Consider the following 16,834-nt stretch of genomic DNA (forward strand, 5'->3'; position numbering starts at 1 on the left):
GGATACGATGTCTATAAAGCTGGTGTGGAAATACACAAAAAGAAACTCTTAACTTGGGGAGAGAAACTGCCACTGCCTTTGTAACTACAACTGCCTCCCACAGAAAATTACCTTTTTTATTTTGTGAAAAATATAGCCTTTCTATAGAAAAGTATATTACGGTTATATTCCAGCATGGAGATTTTATCTCAGGTCCCTATTAAAATGCCTCAATACTTGATTAGAGAAGGGCCTGAGCAATGTGGTCTAATAAGACCTGCTCTGAGTGGGGAATTGGACCAGGGACCTTCAGAGGTCCTTTTCAACCTGAATTGTAGGATCCAAATTATTACATCCATGCAGATGCATGCAGATGCATGACCACAGAAGTATCTTTCTTAGTCATATATAGTAAGGAAAGAGATAGATCTGCCAGTCAGGAAGTTGAACAGTGGCACACAGGAAGAAGAGACAGTAGAGTTTTAATAGAAAGGCTTTTTATCTGGTAGAAAGTTTGCTTGTAAATTTCTTTAGAAAAAAAGTAATTTACACTGCATCCAGCCAAATTGCTGTTGAAATACCCAGTCTGGCGATTCACAGCTCCTCACAGCTGAGAGGAAGGCTTTTTCCTTGTCTCTTCAAATGCAGTGCCTTCTCACTAAGACATTGACACCTACTGTAGTTAGAAAATCCTCTTGGGCCTCTATTCTAAGAGAGACCTATCAATTTATGCTTTGTGTTCTGCCAGAATCATGCTTATGTTGGACATGCCTTGGAAACAAAGGTAGTTTTTGTTTAATTGAGTAACTTCCCCTGAATTTTCTTGAACAATAATGCCTTGAGTCCTGCTGTCTGGCCCATCAAGAAAGAATCCTCTTGTGCAAGCAGTAGTTGCTGCATTGAAAAAGAGTCTCTGAACTATTGGGAATGAAACAACACCCAAGAAAACCCATATTGTTTGTTTCAAAAATAGTGAGTAAGTTTGGTTTAATGTGAGTAAAAACAAAGTCTTAAGGCCGCATTTCAAGGAGTTAATGCTAGGTGTTGAAGTTACATAGCCTGAGATATGGCAACTCAGCTCTGCTCCCCTGGTAGAAAAGAGAGGGAAAAGCTTGTGTGAAACTGCATTTTTAGCCGAAACTGTGGAACAAAATCCAACAGGAATTAAGAATTCACAGTAACATCCCATTTTCTGTAGCAACAGTGAAGTACATTTCTCTGACTTGTCATTCTAATAAAACATGTGGCACAGAAAACAGAAACAAAAATCAATCTACCTGTGAAAGTTCAGAGGCAGCAGCAGAAGGAACACTTTCCTGAGATGCCACATTGGCATGCTGGGCTCTGAGCAAGTACCTGAGTAACTCAGAAATAGCCCCCAGCAGGCTCAGTAAAAGAAGCACCTCTGTTGTAAAGGTGAATTGGGCACTTAAGGAAATTATTCCAAAAGGACCTGAAGAATTTATTAACCTGCTCCCTGCAAAAAGGAGTTTGCTCTCAACAGGTTTATCTGAAACTCTCTCACTGGCAGGTTCAGGTTGTAGGCCCTCTGCATATTGTTTGGTCTCCCAGTCAACTTCTCTCATCTCTTATGCTCTGAAAATTGTCTTGTAGTCTAGAAGAGATGCTTCAAATTCATGTTCTTAATTTTCAACTATGAAACTCAGTGAAATTATTGACCTCTCCTGGACTTCTGGGACAACAAATAAAGTACTACTGGGCAAACAAGAAAAATAACTTCGTGACAAATGGATAAATCATTTCCCACATCAAAACATTTATTAACTGCATATAGTTAGCTGGTTTCTTTTCTAAGGTTTCTTTCTTTCTTTTCCTTCCTCCTTTTTCCTTTCCCTGTTCCATTTATTGTACCTTGCTGTGAGATTTTCTTTGCAAGAATGCATGACTGGACCCTCATGAAAAGAACAGGGCATTGTCCAGGATTTGTATAGTATAAAGGTAGAAAAAGATTGAAAAGAAAGCACACCACACTGAAAGAGTCACAGCTGAAGATGCATAAACAAACAAGTTGTATTTTCTCACACGCACAGGCACTTAGTGGAATACATATACAACGACACTCGAAATCCTGCCATCTTAACCATGTTATAGTAAAGCCTGAGAATAGGTTTGCCCACCTGCCACTGTGTGACTGCTCTGGGATCTTTGGGATTCTCAGCAGCTGGGAATAAATTGTGGCTCTGCCTGTACAATTTTTACTGTGTCTTCTGACAGGAGAGGTGCTTTGCCTTTGGAATGACATGGAATCCACAAGCAGTTTTTACTCACATCTAATTTCCAAAGGTGTTATAAAAGTATCCCAACTGATTACTAAGAGAGCAAAGCACTGCTCTGTGTTGTGAAGCCATTTCTCGGCTAACTTGCATTATGCATTTGTGTTGTGTAATTGATATCTATTGCACACTGATAGCTGGAGGTCTGCAACTTTCTTTGGTTCATCTCTCAGGAGTTTTATGTCTTTCACATCTACAACCAGACTTGTTAAGAGCTTAAGGCATAAATCACCTGGGAGAGACTGGGGGAAAGAAAATCCAAAGTAAAGCTCTTCCTTCACCAAAACCAAAAAAAACAAACAACCCCAACTGACCAAAACTCAACAGAAATAATGTGCTTGGTTCATTCCAAAGCTAGGAATGTGGTTTCAAAATTAGTTCAACCAAACTCCACATGTAAGTGAATTTGATTGAAAGCCCACTAAAGTTAGGGTGGGCTTTTCATTAGACATAAACATTTTGGTGCCAGTTTTGATTCTGTATGAGATCTGCCATCTGCATGGTTTTATATTTAACTGTGCCCACAGCTGTGGTACAAAGTACCTTTCCCAAATGGCTAACAACCAGAGCACATTAAGTTAATGGGTCAGTATCAGAGTGGCCCCTTGATGTGTTGTGCTATTGTTGCCTGTTTTTATGAACAGCTACCTTTGTTTCCTGTTGGTATTTTGTTTGCTGCCAGGAGTAGTGAATGAACCACTTAGTGCAAGCTGTGAATTACAGCTCCAAAATGAAACAAGGATCCCGCACAATAGCGGCACCTGATCTAATCTTTCCTTTGCCTCTGTGCTGATAGAAAGTCAAGGTAAATTCATATTGAACATCTAAGTCCAATCAGCAACTGATAAGGCCTCTTTTAATCACCTGGATCCACTACAACTAGTGACAATACCAACCAACACAATAGTGATCCTATGTTTTTTATAAAGTCTGTAACATATCAATGAAAACGTGCATTTGTGAACTGGCTGTGTAACATCAATGGCTGTTACTCTGTTTTCCTATTCCTACCTTCAGATGTGACCTTTAACGAAGATGTGGAGGCACTGTTTTTAAGAGCCTCTGTTCCAAGAAAAAGGAGTGGGAAGCATGGAGGTGCAGATACGATCTGTAGGGTGAGACAGTAACAAATAGAGGCTTCGTAAAATTTGTGGGAAGGTGCACATAAACCTCTGCTGCTTTTGAAAGGTCTGCTCAAAACCACAGCTTTGAAACAGAGGTCAGAGATCGGACCTTAGTAAGGATGGGAAAACAGGGGCTTTTCCCTCACTAGCTTAAACTTGAGACATTCACTTTGTCCAACATTGCTGCTGCCCTAAGGTGAGGACTTCTGTAACCAATGTAAAGGAGAGTAGGCAGTGTTGCTGTTTATATTGGTGTGAGAGCTTCTCCCTAAGAATGATTGAGGAGAGTAGACAATCCACACCCTCAGCTGGAATCCTCCCCTTCCCTCCCACATGGTGCATGGTGATCAGTTCCAAGTATACATTAAATAGGGTCTGCACGTACATAAGTTTATTTTTTAAGAAACTTTTTTTTTTTAAAGAGAGTTATTCTTTGTCCACCTGGAGGCACAGGATGCCCAGTGCGAGCAGCTCATCATCTGAGTTTGCACAGTCTCTCCACCCAGCCGCAACTTCTCTGGGCTTTGTGTCTGGTAAGGCATGAACAGATCACAGCAGTTTCGGGTTGTCGTTTAGCCGAAGGCTGGAATACATTCCCACGTGCCGGACCAGGTTGGGTTCCACCACGTAGGCCTTCTCCCCCTTAGTACGCAGCAGCGAGTAGAGGGCAATATCCTTAGCAAAACCCTGGCGGCAGTGCAGCCCCTTCAGGTAACCTAAGGCACGGTGGGCAGATGGAGCGGAGAAGAGCATGGCAGGTGTGCAGCACTCGGTGACCGGCACGATATTATACAGCGCGGGGGCCAGCCGCCGCAGCTCCAGCATGTAATGCCGTCCCACCAGCTCTGACAAAGCCATACTGTACAAAGCAAAGAACAAGACAATGGGCCAGCTGAGGCTGGGGCGCCCAGTTGCCCAGCAGTACACACAGTTCAGCATGGGCCCCAGAAACATGCCCAGACCTAGCCATTCGAGGATTCTCATGGGTTCGGGGTTGAAGTAGCGCTGAAGCCTCTCGGGATGGTAAAGCTTGAAGTAGAGTGCGTCTCTGAGGTATGGTTTGGAGAAGCGGGCCAACAAGAGGTGCTGCAAGACAGGAAATATCTCCTCCTCTGGCACAGCATCATCTTCCACTATGAGGATATATTCTGGGTTGTACGCCAACAGCGACTGCTCAAGGCAGAAGACGTAGTCCTGCTTCTCCTTCTCAAACTGGTTCACTCTGGGGTCAGGGTTCTCACCAGTTTTGTCACGACTGACCATAGGAAAGAAGCTGCTCAGCAGCCTGACATCCTGATGGCTACTGGGGTCTGACTCCACATTGCAGAGGAGGATGCGGTGGCTCCAGCAACGTGCACCACAATTCTGGAGGAGGCGGTGGAAGTGGGAGGCCACTTGCAAGACATAGTGGAAATCATTCCGCCTCTGCACAGTGATAATGGTGACCAGCAGCAAGGGCTGGAAGGCATCACCACCAGAGGCCTCAGAGGCATTTGGTATCTGTAGCTTCTCAAAGTAATGGAGGGCAGCCTGGCCCTCCTGCTGGTTCTGCTCCAGGAACTCCTGGCTCATGGGGTTCAGGTGCCAGCGCCGCAAATAGAAGTAAGAGTGGAGGAGCCGGTGACAAATCAAAGGTGCAAGCACACCGAATGTCACCACAGTCAGTGTGAGGAGATGGATAAAAGGACTGGACCAACGGCACCACCTCCCATAGAGCTGCCAGGCTTGGTATAACATGGCTGCTGCAGAAGGAGGCCACCCCTGCTCTATTCATGCCCTCATTCATTCACTTCTGATGCATCCTCCCTGGATTGCGAGGTATCACTGGGGTAGTGGCTGCCAAACCTGCACAATTTGTCCAAGCCTGGAGAGGAAGAAAGGAGATGGTTAATGAAATAGGAACTGTCAAGAGTGGGAAGACTGTGATTTGACAAAATGGAAAGCTGAGGGCTAGTCACTGAGTAAGCCAAAATAAAAGGCCCCTGAGGAGTCCTTTGTGGTGGGGGCATCACAAAATTGTCATGGGAGGTTGAGGAAAGATGAGCTAAACTTAGTTTCCAGGAAAGTGCCCCTAAATCCTTTTCAGTACATAGGAGCTCTGATCTGACTTAGCTAGATAAGACTTTGTTGTGTTTGTTACTGTGCTTCAAATGCATAACAAACCAGCAACATGGATGCAGGATGTGTGGAAATCCCTTTCTGGTAAAGGCAGAGAACTTTTAGACACCACTATCAGGTCACAGTAACATAGTAAAACTTGGGTCACAGCCAAGAACCAAAGCCGGATCTCTTGTATCTTGGCCTAGCACATATGTGAGAGACAAACTTTTACCTCTGTGGAATGACACATGCTTCCCTTCTGTTGCTCACACAATTCCAAATGCATGCTTTTTCACTTTACTCCCCAGAGTGCGAAGCAAGGTAACAAAGATACCAATTTACTTCACCAAGGGCACATGTACACCAAGTGTAATATGTGTGTGTGTCTCAGATGTCTCCTCCTCTCTAGACCCTGTGAAATACACAGCCACAGCAAGATTAACAGGTTGCAATTGAGCCATTGACTCATACTTGTTATTTAAAAGTTTGTAATTTAAAATATATGCCTTTAATTTAAAACTAAAACGTTTATATAAAAATAGTATTTTTTTGTACACACACACTTCAAGCAAACATCCACTTTCACAAAAATTAGATTTTGCTGTATTTGGCTTTTCTGTTCTGCTTCTCTGGGCTGCCATGAACACCTAACAGCCTGGCTGTCAGAAGCTTACACAAAATCATGGCAATTAGGCTGTTCGGATGAATTCTCTGTGCCAGTAATTTCCCTTTTTAATCTGCTTTAATCCCTTTTTTAATCTCCCTTTTACTTTCCATTCCCTCTCCTTATGAACCAAGCTATTCACACGCACCGCCCCCCCCCAGCTGACTGACTGTGCACCATTCAGTGGAGAGTTTCTCCCATTTTTAACCTTCTGCCTTCACCAAGTTCAATCATCAAATGGTGCTCCCAGACCAAAATGTTACCCTTTTTCCTTCTCTGCACTGTCGTCTGAAGCAGCCTAAGCAATGGTGTGTGGATAGAAATAAATCAGGGCTGTGGCTTTTCTTCTCTGTCTCAGAAGAATGGACCACGTAGAAGAAATGACTCAGAGGACGCTGAGCAGGGTCTAATTCTGGGACTACCTCAAAAGTGCCTTTGTTACCATAGTGACAGATTTGCTGTATTTACCATTAAGAAAACTGCTTCCTATTGCCGTCTGGGAATCTGACAATCTTATATAAAAGGCCTTTTACTAAGATTAATGGAAAATATACAAGAGTTATTCCAAATGTTTGTTAGAGGCCAGGCACTTCATGCTGTGAGATCTCAAACCATCTTTGCATAGACTGTGGCATCACTGTTGTGCTATCTTACGATTCACGAAAACACAAGACTTCAAAGATTCAGTGTCATTAAATAGAGATAACAAATTTACACACTGAGGCATGAGAAGCTGCAGTGTCTTCCCATATAGCTCTCTTTTTTTTTTTCTTTCTGATTACACAACCCTGTTTCAGAGACACTGCATTGTATTGCATCAGTGGACCTTGTGAAAGCCTTAAAGGTGATGGCTGCATTTCAGCCGCCAGATCCAAGCCACGATGATTCAGGACACGAAGACCTGAAATCCATCAGATGCAAAGGCCTGGCATTTAAATGCATTTATTCATCCAAAATCCAGGGCGTTCCTTTTTCTCACTTTCTGTTCACCAGTCACAAACATTAAGGGAAGGCACAAATGCAGAATCATACTCTACAGCTCACACTGGCATACTTTTGAGCCTCCTCTCGATGCGAGCAGCATCGTCGGCACTGTCGCTGAGCCAGCCGCCAAACTTGCGAGGGCCACAGTGGGAAAAGGAGGTGCAGGAAAGCTAGAAGGTAGTTTAGTTCTGGGAGGGTAAAGAAACCTCCTCTCCATCCGCCAGCGATGCTGGATACCTGAGCTACTAAACCCATGAGCCTGCAGCGAGCGCCGTGGCTCTCAGGACACGCGCTGCCGCACCAACAATCCCCACGCAAGCGGGGGTCCTCCTCCCCCGTGTGTCCCCCGTGAGAAGGGAGAAAGGGCTCTCCTCTCCCCCTCCTCTCCTCTCCTCTCCTCCCTGCCGCAGCAGGAGCGGCGGGCTGCCGGCCAGCCGCCTCACCGGCGGCCCAGGGAGAACCTTGCCTGAGGCCTCGCTCGCCTGCAGCCCGCCTCGGTGGAGGCGGAGGCCCACCTGCCCCACGAGAAGGTCCCTCCCGTGTCCCCGCGGGTGGGCTCCCCCCCCCCCGCTCCCGCCGGCTGGCAGCGCTGTGCTGGCGCTCCACCTGCTGGTGTCCGCACCGCCGGCTGGCTGGCTGCACCACCCGCTCCTCGGGGGGCATCCATCATCGCCCACCCGCTCCTCGGGGGTGCCCGGCATCGCCCACCCGCTCCTCAAGGGTAACCATCATTGACCACCCTCTCCTCGGAGGGCATCCATCATCGCCCACCCTCTCCTCAAGGGTAACCATCATCGCCCACCCACTCCTCAGGGGGTATCCATCGCCCACCCTCTCCTCAGAGGGTATCCATCATCGCCCACCCGCTCCTCAGGGGTATCCATCATCACCTACCCACTCCTCAGGGGTACCCATCATCACCTACCCACTACTCAGGGGGTATCCATCATCGCCCACCCACTCCTCAGGGGGTATCCATCATCGCCCACCCACTCCTCAGAGGGTATCCATCATTGCCCACCCACTCCTCAGGGGGTATCCATCACCCACCCTCTCTTCAGGGGGTATCCATCATCGCCCACCTGCTCCTCAGGGGTATCCATCATCACCTACCCACTCATCAGGGGCACCCATCATCACCCACCCGCTTCTCAGGGGGTATCCATCACCACTCACCCTCTCCTCAGGGGGTATCCATCATCACCCATCCACTCCTCAGGGGGCATCCATCTCCTACCCTCTCTTCAGGGGGTATCCATCATCGCCCACCCGCTCCTCCCACCCACTCCTCGGGGGGTATCCATCGCCCACCCTCTCTTCAGGGGCTATCCATCATCGCCCACCCGCTCCTCAGAGGGTATCCATCATCGCCCGCCCGCTCCTCAGAGGGTATCCATCATCGCCCGCCCGCTCCTCAGAGGGTATCCATCATTGCCCACCCGCTCCTCGAGGGGTATCCATCACCCACCCGCTCTTCAGGGGGTATCCATCATCGCCCACCTGCTCCTCAGGGGTATCCATCATCACCTACCCACTCCTCAGGGATACCCATCATCACCCACCCACTTCTCAGGGGATATCCATCGCCCACCCTCTCCTCAGGGAGTATGCATCATTGCCCACCCACTCCTCAGGGGGTATCCATCACCACTCACCCTCTCCTCAGGGGGTATCCATCCTCACCCACCCTCTCCTCAGGGGGTATCCATCATCACCCATCCACTCCTCAGGGGGCATCCATCTCCCACCCTGTCTTCAGGGGATATCCATCACCCACCCTCTCCCCACTCCTCAGGTGTTATCTATCCATCATCACCCACCCTCTCCTCAGGGGTATCCATCATCACCCACTCTCTCCTCGGGGGTATCCATCTCCTCACTTCACAAACGGGAGAAGCCGACTCTAAAAAAGCACACAGGACTGGAAGCCAGCCACGCAGGTCACCGTGTCGTGTACAGCAGCGTTTCTGACTTGCCCTGTCTTCACCTCATCAGTAACACAACTCAAGATCTTGGAGGTCTTACCCTGGTTTTGCAGCTCAGAACACCTCGAGGACAAACAGGCACTTTTGCTTCTCTCCAAATCTTCCCCTGCTACCTAGGCTGTTAGCACTCACATTGACTGCCATGCTCTTTGTCAGTTTACTTGCAAAGAAAAAGGCTGTTTTCACTGGGTAGTGGAATAACCACAGAGGCTAAAAATGGTCAGGAGCATATTAAAGTGGATCACATACTCTGGTTTATGCCAAAAACATGCTGAAGGAGCTAGAAAAGAGGGGAGACACTGACCTTCCCCCCACTTTTTGGCCGTAACACTGGGAGCCCAGGAGTTCCCAATCTAGATAGAAATTTCTTGCTTCTACAGAGGCAAAATCTGATTTTTTCTGCAGAATTTGAATCCAAAGTTTCTGGTCAGGCTGTTTTCTAGTCATTTAGGATGGCTCTGACTTTACAGAAGTTACTCTGTTTTCAGAAGCTGTTGGTACTGTCACGTTCACTTTTTTCCCCTTTTTAGAGGGAAAAAAAAAATCTTGTTTGTTCTTTCTTAAGTATTTAAGTGGCATTTCTGACAGAAAAAAAAAAGGAAGTTTGAGGAGAAAAGTAAGATTCAGAATTGGATTTTATAGTGCTTAAACAATAAAGTGTAGGAATCCTGAATAGTAACTATTTTGGAATCATGTAAATGCTTGCAGTGGAGGCCACTTCTATGTATGTTCTGTGCAGAACTGAGCCATTGCTTAAACACATTTAGAAGCTGAGGCAATACAAAGCTATATATTCAGCTTGTTTCTTTACTTAGATCCTCACGATGGAGATTCCACCCAGAAACACCGGGTTCACCTGGTTCCAAATCTATGTTCCCATCCTCATTAATACCCTAATTCTTGGCTGAATTCTAGTGTTCAGGAAAAAGTTACCTCTGCACACACTGAGGAAGAGTAGAAAAATGAGTAACGTCCTCTTTGGGGTGCGGAATACTGTCTGCTGTGCTAGTGCTTTAAAAGAGAAAGCTGATTTTCTGTCTGCTCCAAACTCCTCTCCACAGAGGTGTTCCTGCAGGCAGGCATTCCTGGAACAAAGCTTCCTACGTGTTTCAAAGCTGCGAAATTTTAGGAGGCTCCTGGACAGCTAATGTAAGAGAGGGCATCTGTCTTCTGCTGACTGCTTCGCGAGACAAGGCTGTAATTATTACTTTATGATTACAATATTAAATGATTCCTTTTTGCCTAATCACACTTCTTTTCAGTGTCAATGGGAAAAGCCGTTCCTTTCCTAACTTAAAAACAGCTGGATGAAGTCATATGGTTGGAAGCCATAGAGTCATCTCTGTGGCAAACAAAGGTAGGCTCTTGGAAATTGTCACGGAGAGGCTAGCTGTTACAGTCCCCACCTCAGCCATAATGATGGTAGTAGTAATGGTGTTCACACAAGTTGTAGTTTTGATTTGTGCATTGATCCTATATAACAGCATCCCAAGTTGAAATGCCCCAACCTAACATCATGCGGACAAGCTGCAACCTCAGGACCAAGCTCCTGTACTAATTAACCCTTTCTGGCAGAGACAAGAGCTTTGTCTTGGCTGTGATATTCTTAGTGCACCAGCAAACAGTCCTGCTTGAATCTGAGGAAACTGGTGCAAGCTTCACAAAGTCATAGAGAGCCATATAGATCTCCTTTTGTTTCATATATGCATGCTGACAGCTGACTGCTGTGTACAGATATCCTCAGCTCCAAAACCTGAGGTCCCTACCATGAGCTGATCCCTATTACTGGACCAGATGGCCAGCTTTTCTCATCTGCAATTCATCTTGTTTTCTGACAGCTTTTAGTAGGTCAGGTGCCAGATAATATTTTTGCCATGTGTGCAGGCTCGCCTTGAAAACAGCAGTGTCCAGTAGAAGCCAAACGTTCACAGATCTGACCATTACACTTAGATGCCAAACTGGGAGTTGGGCTCCCTAGAAAACACAAACCATCCTGGCAAGAACTGTGCTTCTAAAAACATTCAGCAGAACGTTAATAGCAAGAGCTCAGCAGTTGTTCTTTGATTGTATTTTACTAGCAGGTACCAAATACATCTCTTATCTCTTCTACCTCAAGCAGCGCTTAAAGCAGTTGTCATTGTATTGTTTCTAGACAATGAATGTCAAATAAGTCAGGCTGTTTCATTTAACTTTCACTTAAAGTGCTTCCTGCTATGGCAAAGACCAGGGCTGCTGCTGATGCACTTGATCTCTCAGTTCTCTTAGAACTTTACCTTTTGTTTCTTATGGTCTATGTACTAAAGGCGTAACACTGCTACAGTCTAACAGGTTAATGATAGCTTGGAGCCTAAGAGAAGTGGCTAGGGAGGTGGAGACAGTTTGGCCTTGGCCCTTTGCAGGACTTTCATGCTGTAAGAGGTAGAAATCAATGGCACAGCCATCTATTTTGATCTGCTGTTCCTCAGAGCCTGTCAATGAACATACAAACTTCTGCCCAAGAAGATGGAATTTAAGCACTATTAGAAAAGTGAAAATGCACAGATAGACTGGGAGTAACCCTGTCCAGTTAGGAAACCCCAGAAACTGCAGAATTGCATATTGAATGTAGATTTATGGATAGGCTGGCCTGCTTTCCTCATTTAACCATAGTTAACTTTTATAGGGTGTTCATAAATCTCTAGAAATCCAGGGAGCACAGCTCAAAAGCTACTGAACTAAGAGGCAAGGTACATGGATGTGGCATCTGGAAGATACTTTCTCCGTTTTCCTTGAACTAAGAAGGTAAAACTATGTCACCAGCAAAACAGGCTATGAACTGAATATATACAGTAATTACAGTTATTTCCCCAACTTCTGTCTTGCTTCTCATGTATATTAATATTCTTCTGCCACATAAATCTGAAGGGAGCCCATTCTCCACACCTGCCGACTTTCACCTGGCTGCCTCCCTGCTATGCAGTGTCATGGGAAAGCAATGCTTTTCCCTGTTGCTACCAAGCAGTAACGTCCATATTCAGATCAAGTGGGAGTGGAAAGCAGCCTGGAGAAGAGAGTTCTGCAAGATAACAGCTTAACACAGACTTAAGGCAAGGGGTTTTGTGAGGAGCTGTCTTTTATTAGATGACACCAAAGGTTTACATGGCTTTAAAATTAGTTATGCAATCTGTACCTGTCTGAATTTACATTTTCTTTTGTGCCAGAGGTAAAAAAAAAAAAAAAGGATATGTTGTTACAGAATTTGGTAACGATCTGTATAAAAACTGCTTCATATTTTCACAGAGGTCTGCCTGGAGCCCTCCAAAATCTTAAATGTGGCTTTTGGTTTGAGCCTACTTGTGCTAAAGCACAAGTATAAAATTCACATCTCTAATTGTTAAAAAAAGAAAAATGTATTAGACAAAGCTGCTGCGAACAATGCCACCGGCTATTACCTTTAGCTGTCTGCTCTTGGAATCTGAGAGCTAAATGCGCATTGACTCATCAGAGATGCTATAGATAATTTGTATTTTAACTCCTTGTGTCACAGTCTTTTGCTAAAATAAGACCAGGGCCCCCTGCATGCAAGATACTGTACACAAATATAGTAAGAGGCAATTTCTACCTTAGTGGATCTTCAGCTTAAGAATATAAAAGACAGGAGGGAATCTGTTTTCCCCAGACATGTAACATATCAGCCTGGTTTTGTTGTCATGAACAACTGGCATTTTATAGTTTAACCGTAGGGGTAGTCCACACAGGCAAATTATCTAGAATAGCTATTGAAAAATCAGCTACTAAATGTGGTGGTGCTGAAGTAATAGCAATTCTTTGCAAATTAAAGCAATCTGAACAGACCAGGAAGAAGAAATCTCGGTCTTGGAGAAGTCTGTCCCAAAGGAGCTCTTCCAGAGCAGCAGAAATAAGGTATCCCAGTGCTGCTATTGTTGAATAGCTCCTTCTATTCAATTTCTGTATGCAATTGTGCCCTTGGGGCTTGCTAGGAAACCCGCCATTTCACAGTCTCTGAACGAGCAATGTGCAGATGAAATTAGCTCCCCGAGTATCTGTGACTTGGGTAGGTGCGACGGCTGCAGCCACTCTGGCTGAGTGAGCAGCACTTTGATTCAGGCATCACCGACAAACCAGCCCTGCTGTGCCAACCACGAAAACTGTGCTAGGCCATATCTTCTCAGGAACGAAGGAGCCTAGGGCACGTCTTACCGGGAGCTAACAGTACCAGCCTGAGCCGGGACTAGACAGAACTACAACTGCTGCACCTGCACTCCAGCACATACACCAACGCGGGGGGGTTGACTACGAGTCAATCACTTTATGCTATAGATAGCCGTAGCCCCCCGAGCCCATTGACCTCTCCTATATGGCTGCAGGCTGCACGGTGGTGATGTCCCCTTGAGCAGGGACACCTCTCAGGGTTACTCCTCGAGGCTGTGAGACCCGGCATCTGGCATCTCTAATGAGGTAACCACATATTACATTAGGCCTACAAGGATATTGTAGGCTAGTGACATTTATATATCCAGCTATAGCTTAAGCATTAGAAGTGTAGTAAGTAGCAGAGTGTTTGACCACCATCTAATCATCGTTTAAAACATTGCTGAAATCATCACTTAGATTATTGTTCAATTACCATTTCATTACAGCTTGATTATCAATTAATTATTGTTAAATAATCACTGTTTAATTATAATTCAATTATTGCTTAATCATAATTTTATTATTTAATTATCATTCAATCATTAATTATCATTTGATCATTGTTTAATGACCAATAAAACCTTTTACTTAACCCCACAATGATGACTTCTCTTAATAATTCACCTGTAACAGTAGGGCTGGGTGTGTGGGTATATGACTGGGGGAGAGGGAAATAAAAGAAAACAGATGTGGTGATGGCTGCTAATGCAGAAAATGTTGCAACTTTACTGTTGTTCGTTTATAACTGTAAAGAATAAAACACAGTAATAAATAGGATACTATTTTTGTGAGCAAAGGCCTTTGATGGTAAGGCTGTTAAGTTTACAGTTGGGATAGGTCTATAAAAATGCAAAACTGTACCAGGTGACAACTGGAACACTGTGATTCTAACCTCTGTTTGAAAGAAAAAATGTTTAGTCATATTGATAAACAGCATTCCTTTTTCAAGAGACACTGTCTAGTAATGTTAAACAGTACTACTGACTTTCTCTGTGTCCGACTCACTTGTGTCTGAGGAATATACAATCTTCCTCCACTCCCCGCCCAATGTATGAAACAGACTATTTGTCCTGCATAGAAAGGCATGGTAAATGGGATGCCCTGGTTCTGGGGGATACTGGTGATCTCTCTGAGACCCAAGGGAAGAAAATGGGATAAATACAGTAGCTGAAAAATAGTCTGTTACATAATTAGTATCACCTTTGTTAGACAGACAAAAAAGCACATTTCATATGTGCAGGAGGGTTTCTCTCCTGGTTTTTGTGCTTGTAAATGCTTTCCGAATCTGGTGTGCCTTTATGGCAGCCCATTGGTAAATAAATAAAATTGTTTTCTCAGCAACTCTATGAGAGCAAGCCAGTTTATGGACCTGTAGTGCACATTGGTATAGTTTCATGTTTTGCTGCACCATCAGCACAGCTGCAAATTTCCTCCACGGCCTATGATTTTCAATGTCAGTGGCTTCAGTCCTTAGGTGCTCCTTTTTGCCTTTGGGAGAGCTGCCAGGTAGCACAAGGTGACCCTTAAAGCACTGGGATTAACAGCAGTTACTTTAGCGATGATGGTCAAAGAGGAGAGGGCGTTAGATAAGAAAAGCTGATTCCCCCCTCCACTCTCTGCCCTCCTTGCAAAAGAGCAGAGACACAGATGGTATTTCAGTGTGCCCAGTCCTCAACCCCCTTGCCCAGACTTTTGACCCAGGAAATTCTGGCCATGCTTCTACCTCGGCCAAGGGCTCCTTTGCGTAGCACCAAGCACAGGGTGGAAGCTGGGTGGTGTTTTTTTTTTTTTTTCTTGTTTCCTTAAGAGTTGTATTCACCTTCCCTAATGGAAGCACTGTTTCTTTAGCCCCAGCCAGGCTCTGGCCACCCTCTCTTCTGCTCGTCACCATGTATAGTCACATCCTCAGAGCAAGCACAAGACATTTCCTCGTTCCCTGGAGCCTCTTTACTCCCCCCCCGCTCGGGTGCCTCAGCTGCAGCAGCAAAAGCCCAGCTGGCTCCCGGAAAGCCATGCCCTTCTCCATGCTAAGCAGTCACCACCAACTTCGCGCCTGCCGCCGCCCAGCTCCCCCCCAGGGCTCGGTGCAGCCGGCGGGACAGAACCGCCCGGCCAGCCTCCGCTCCGCGCCGCCGGCCCAGCGCCTTCCCCGGGCGGTCCACCAAAGCCACGTCGCCCGAGGACTCGCCCCCTCTCCCCGCAGTCCCCGCCGCAGAAGCGAGAACCGACACCTCCCCCCCTTCCCCCGCCCGCCCGTCCCCGGGGGGGGGGGGGGGCAGCCCGAGACACGGAGGGGAGATTTACCCTTTCCTGCTCGGCAGCCTCGTCCCGCAGCCCGCGGCAGAGCCGGGCTCCCCGGTGCTGCGGCCCCTCCGCTCCCCTCCTGCCGGCTCTCCGCCGCCCTCCCCTCCTGCCGGCTCTCCGCCCCCGGCGGGCCGGGCGGTCCATGCAGCTGCGCTCCGCTTTCCGCTCTACCTTTGCCGCTCCGCTTGTTGCTCACTTCTCTTCCGCAAATTCTTCTCCTCCCTCTCGGGCGGTGAGGGTGGGATTAAAGGCATCAAAGCCTAAACATGTGACTACGCCAGCACAGAGATTCTCGGAAGGAGAGGAAGGGGAGCCGGCAAGAGTGGGAAACCAAAAACCAGAGGCGGGGGGGGGTGTGTGTGTGTGTCTGTGAAAGCAGGTGAGGAAGCCCAAGGCGAGCTGCCTGAGCCCCAGAAGGACTGCCCCGGCGCAGCCGGAGCCCCTTATCCCCGCTCGGCGGTCCCCGAACCCTCCGTCGGGAGCAGCGAAACGCCAGCCCGGGTAGCGCTGCAGAGCCCTGCGGTCCTCTACGGCTGCACAAAGCTTCCCCCAAAAGCCCTTCCCTCGCCAGGATTTCAAGCGTACTCCCGGCACGGGTCCGGTGTATTATGTGTTTGTCGGCTCCCAGGGCCACGCCTTTGCGGCACTGCCCCGTCTCGCTCCCTCTGCAGGGCTCCCCTCCCTCCCGAGCCGGTACCGGTTTGTCTGCTGGCCGCCGGCGCTGCGCCCGCGCCGAGCCCTTTGCCAGCCGGCCGAATCACGGCGCGGTGCCTCGCCTCCGGCAGCGAAGGATCGCTCCCCGCGTGCTCAAGCGGGGAGTCGGCGCTTCAGGGTTACCAGCAGATTGTTTTATGTGCGCCTCGACCGTGGTATGCAGAAATGCTAAGCTTTCCCAGTGGGGAGGCTCATCAGCTACACCAAAATTTGTATCGGGCTGTTCAGGATCCAAAAATCACATCAAACTGACACAGGAGTGCCCCCGACCCGTTCATTTCCCCTTCCCCTTTTCTCTGTGTTCCAGTTCCTGGTTCTTCTACACGCATAGAAGAACAGCCCTTTGACCATAATTATACTTAGTTACGCAAACTGTTTCTAAATTCTGTTATCTGAAATATGCCTCAGAGAAAGAATCCTGTCTTTCGTTGTAAGAACTCCTTAGTTCCGTGCCTGCAGCTCCAGAAAAAAATGAGTGTCTATGTTCAGGCT

The 16,834-nt window shown here is 47.0% G+C and overlaps 1 protein-coding gene across 3 annotated transcripts; it reads right to left on the minus strand.

Moving 5' to 3' along the window:
* Positions 1-1,979: 1,979 nt before the first annotated feature.
* PGAP4 (post-GPI attachment to proteins GalNAc transferase 4) lies at positions 1,980-16,171 on the minus strand. Of its 3 annotated transcripts, none has more exons than XM_069775706.1 (2): positions 15,800-16,171; positions 1,980-5,261 (listed from the first exon to the last, which is right to left on the minus strand). In XM_069775706.1, the coding sequence occupies exon 2, from the start codon at positions 5,132-5,134 to the stop codon at positions 3,947-3,949; it is 1,188 nt and encodes a 395-aa protein (XP_069631807.1). In that variant the 5' UTR covers positions 5,135-5,261; positions 15,800-16,171; the 3' UTR covers positions 1,980-3,946. The 3 variants fall into 3 exon arrangements, with proteins under 3 accessions (XP_069631807.1, XP_069631805.1, XP_069631808.1); XM_069775704.1 differs by lacking the exon at positions 15,800-16,171 and adding an exon at positions 15,629-15,792; XM_069775707.1 differs by lacking the exon at positions 15,800-16,171 and adding an exon at positions 7,206-7,505.
* Between the last annotated feature and the right edge of the window lie 663 nt (positions 16,172-16,834).

Source organism: Haliaeetus albicilla, chromosome Z (genome assembly GCF_947461875.1).
Source record: "Haliaeetus albicilla chromosome Z, bHalAlb1.1, whole genome shotgun sequence".
In the NCBI taxonomy this organism is placed as follows: Eukaryota; Metazoa; Chordata; class Aves; order Accipitriformes; family Accipitridae; genus Haliaeetus; species Haliaeetus albicilla.

Excerpts from the sequence above, each read along its gene's own strand:
- PGAP4 (XM_069775706.1), bottom strand. The coding sequence starts at position 5,134 with ATGTTATACCAAGCCTGGCAGCTCTATGGGAGGTGGTGCCGTTGGTCC.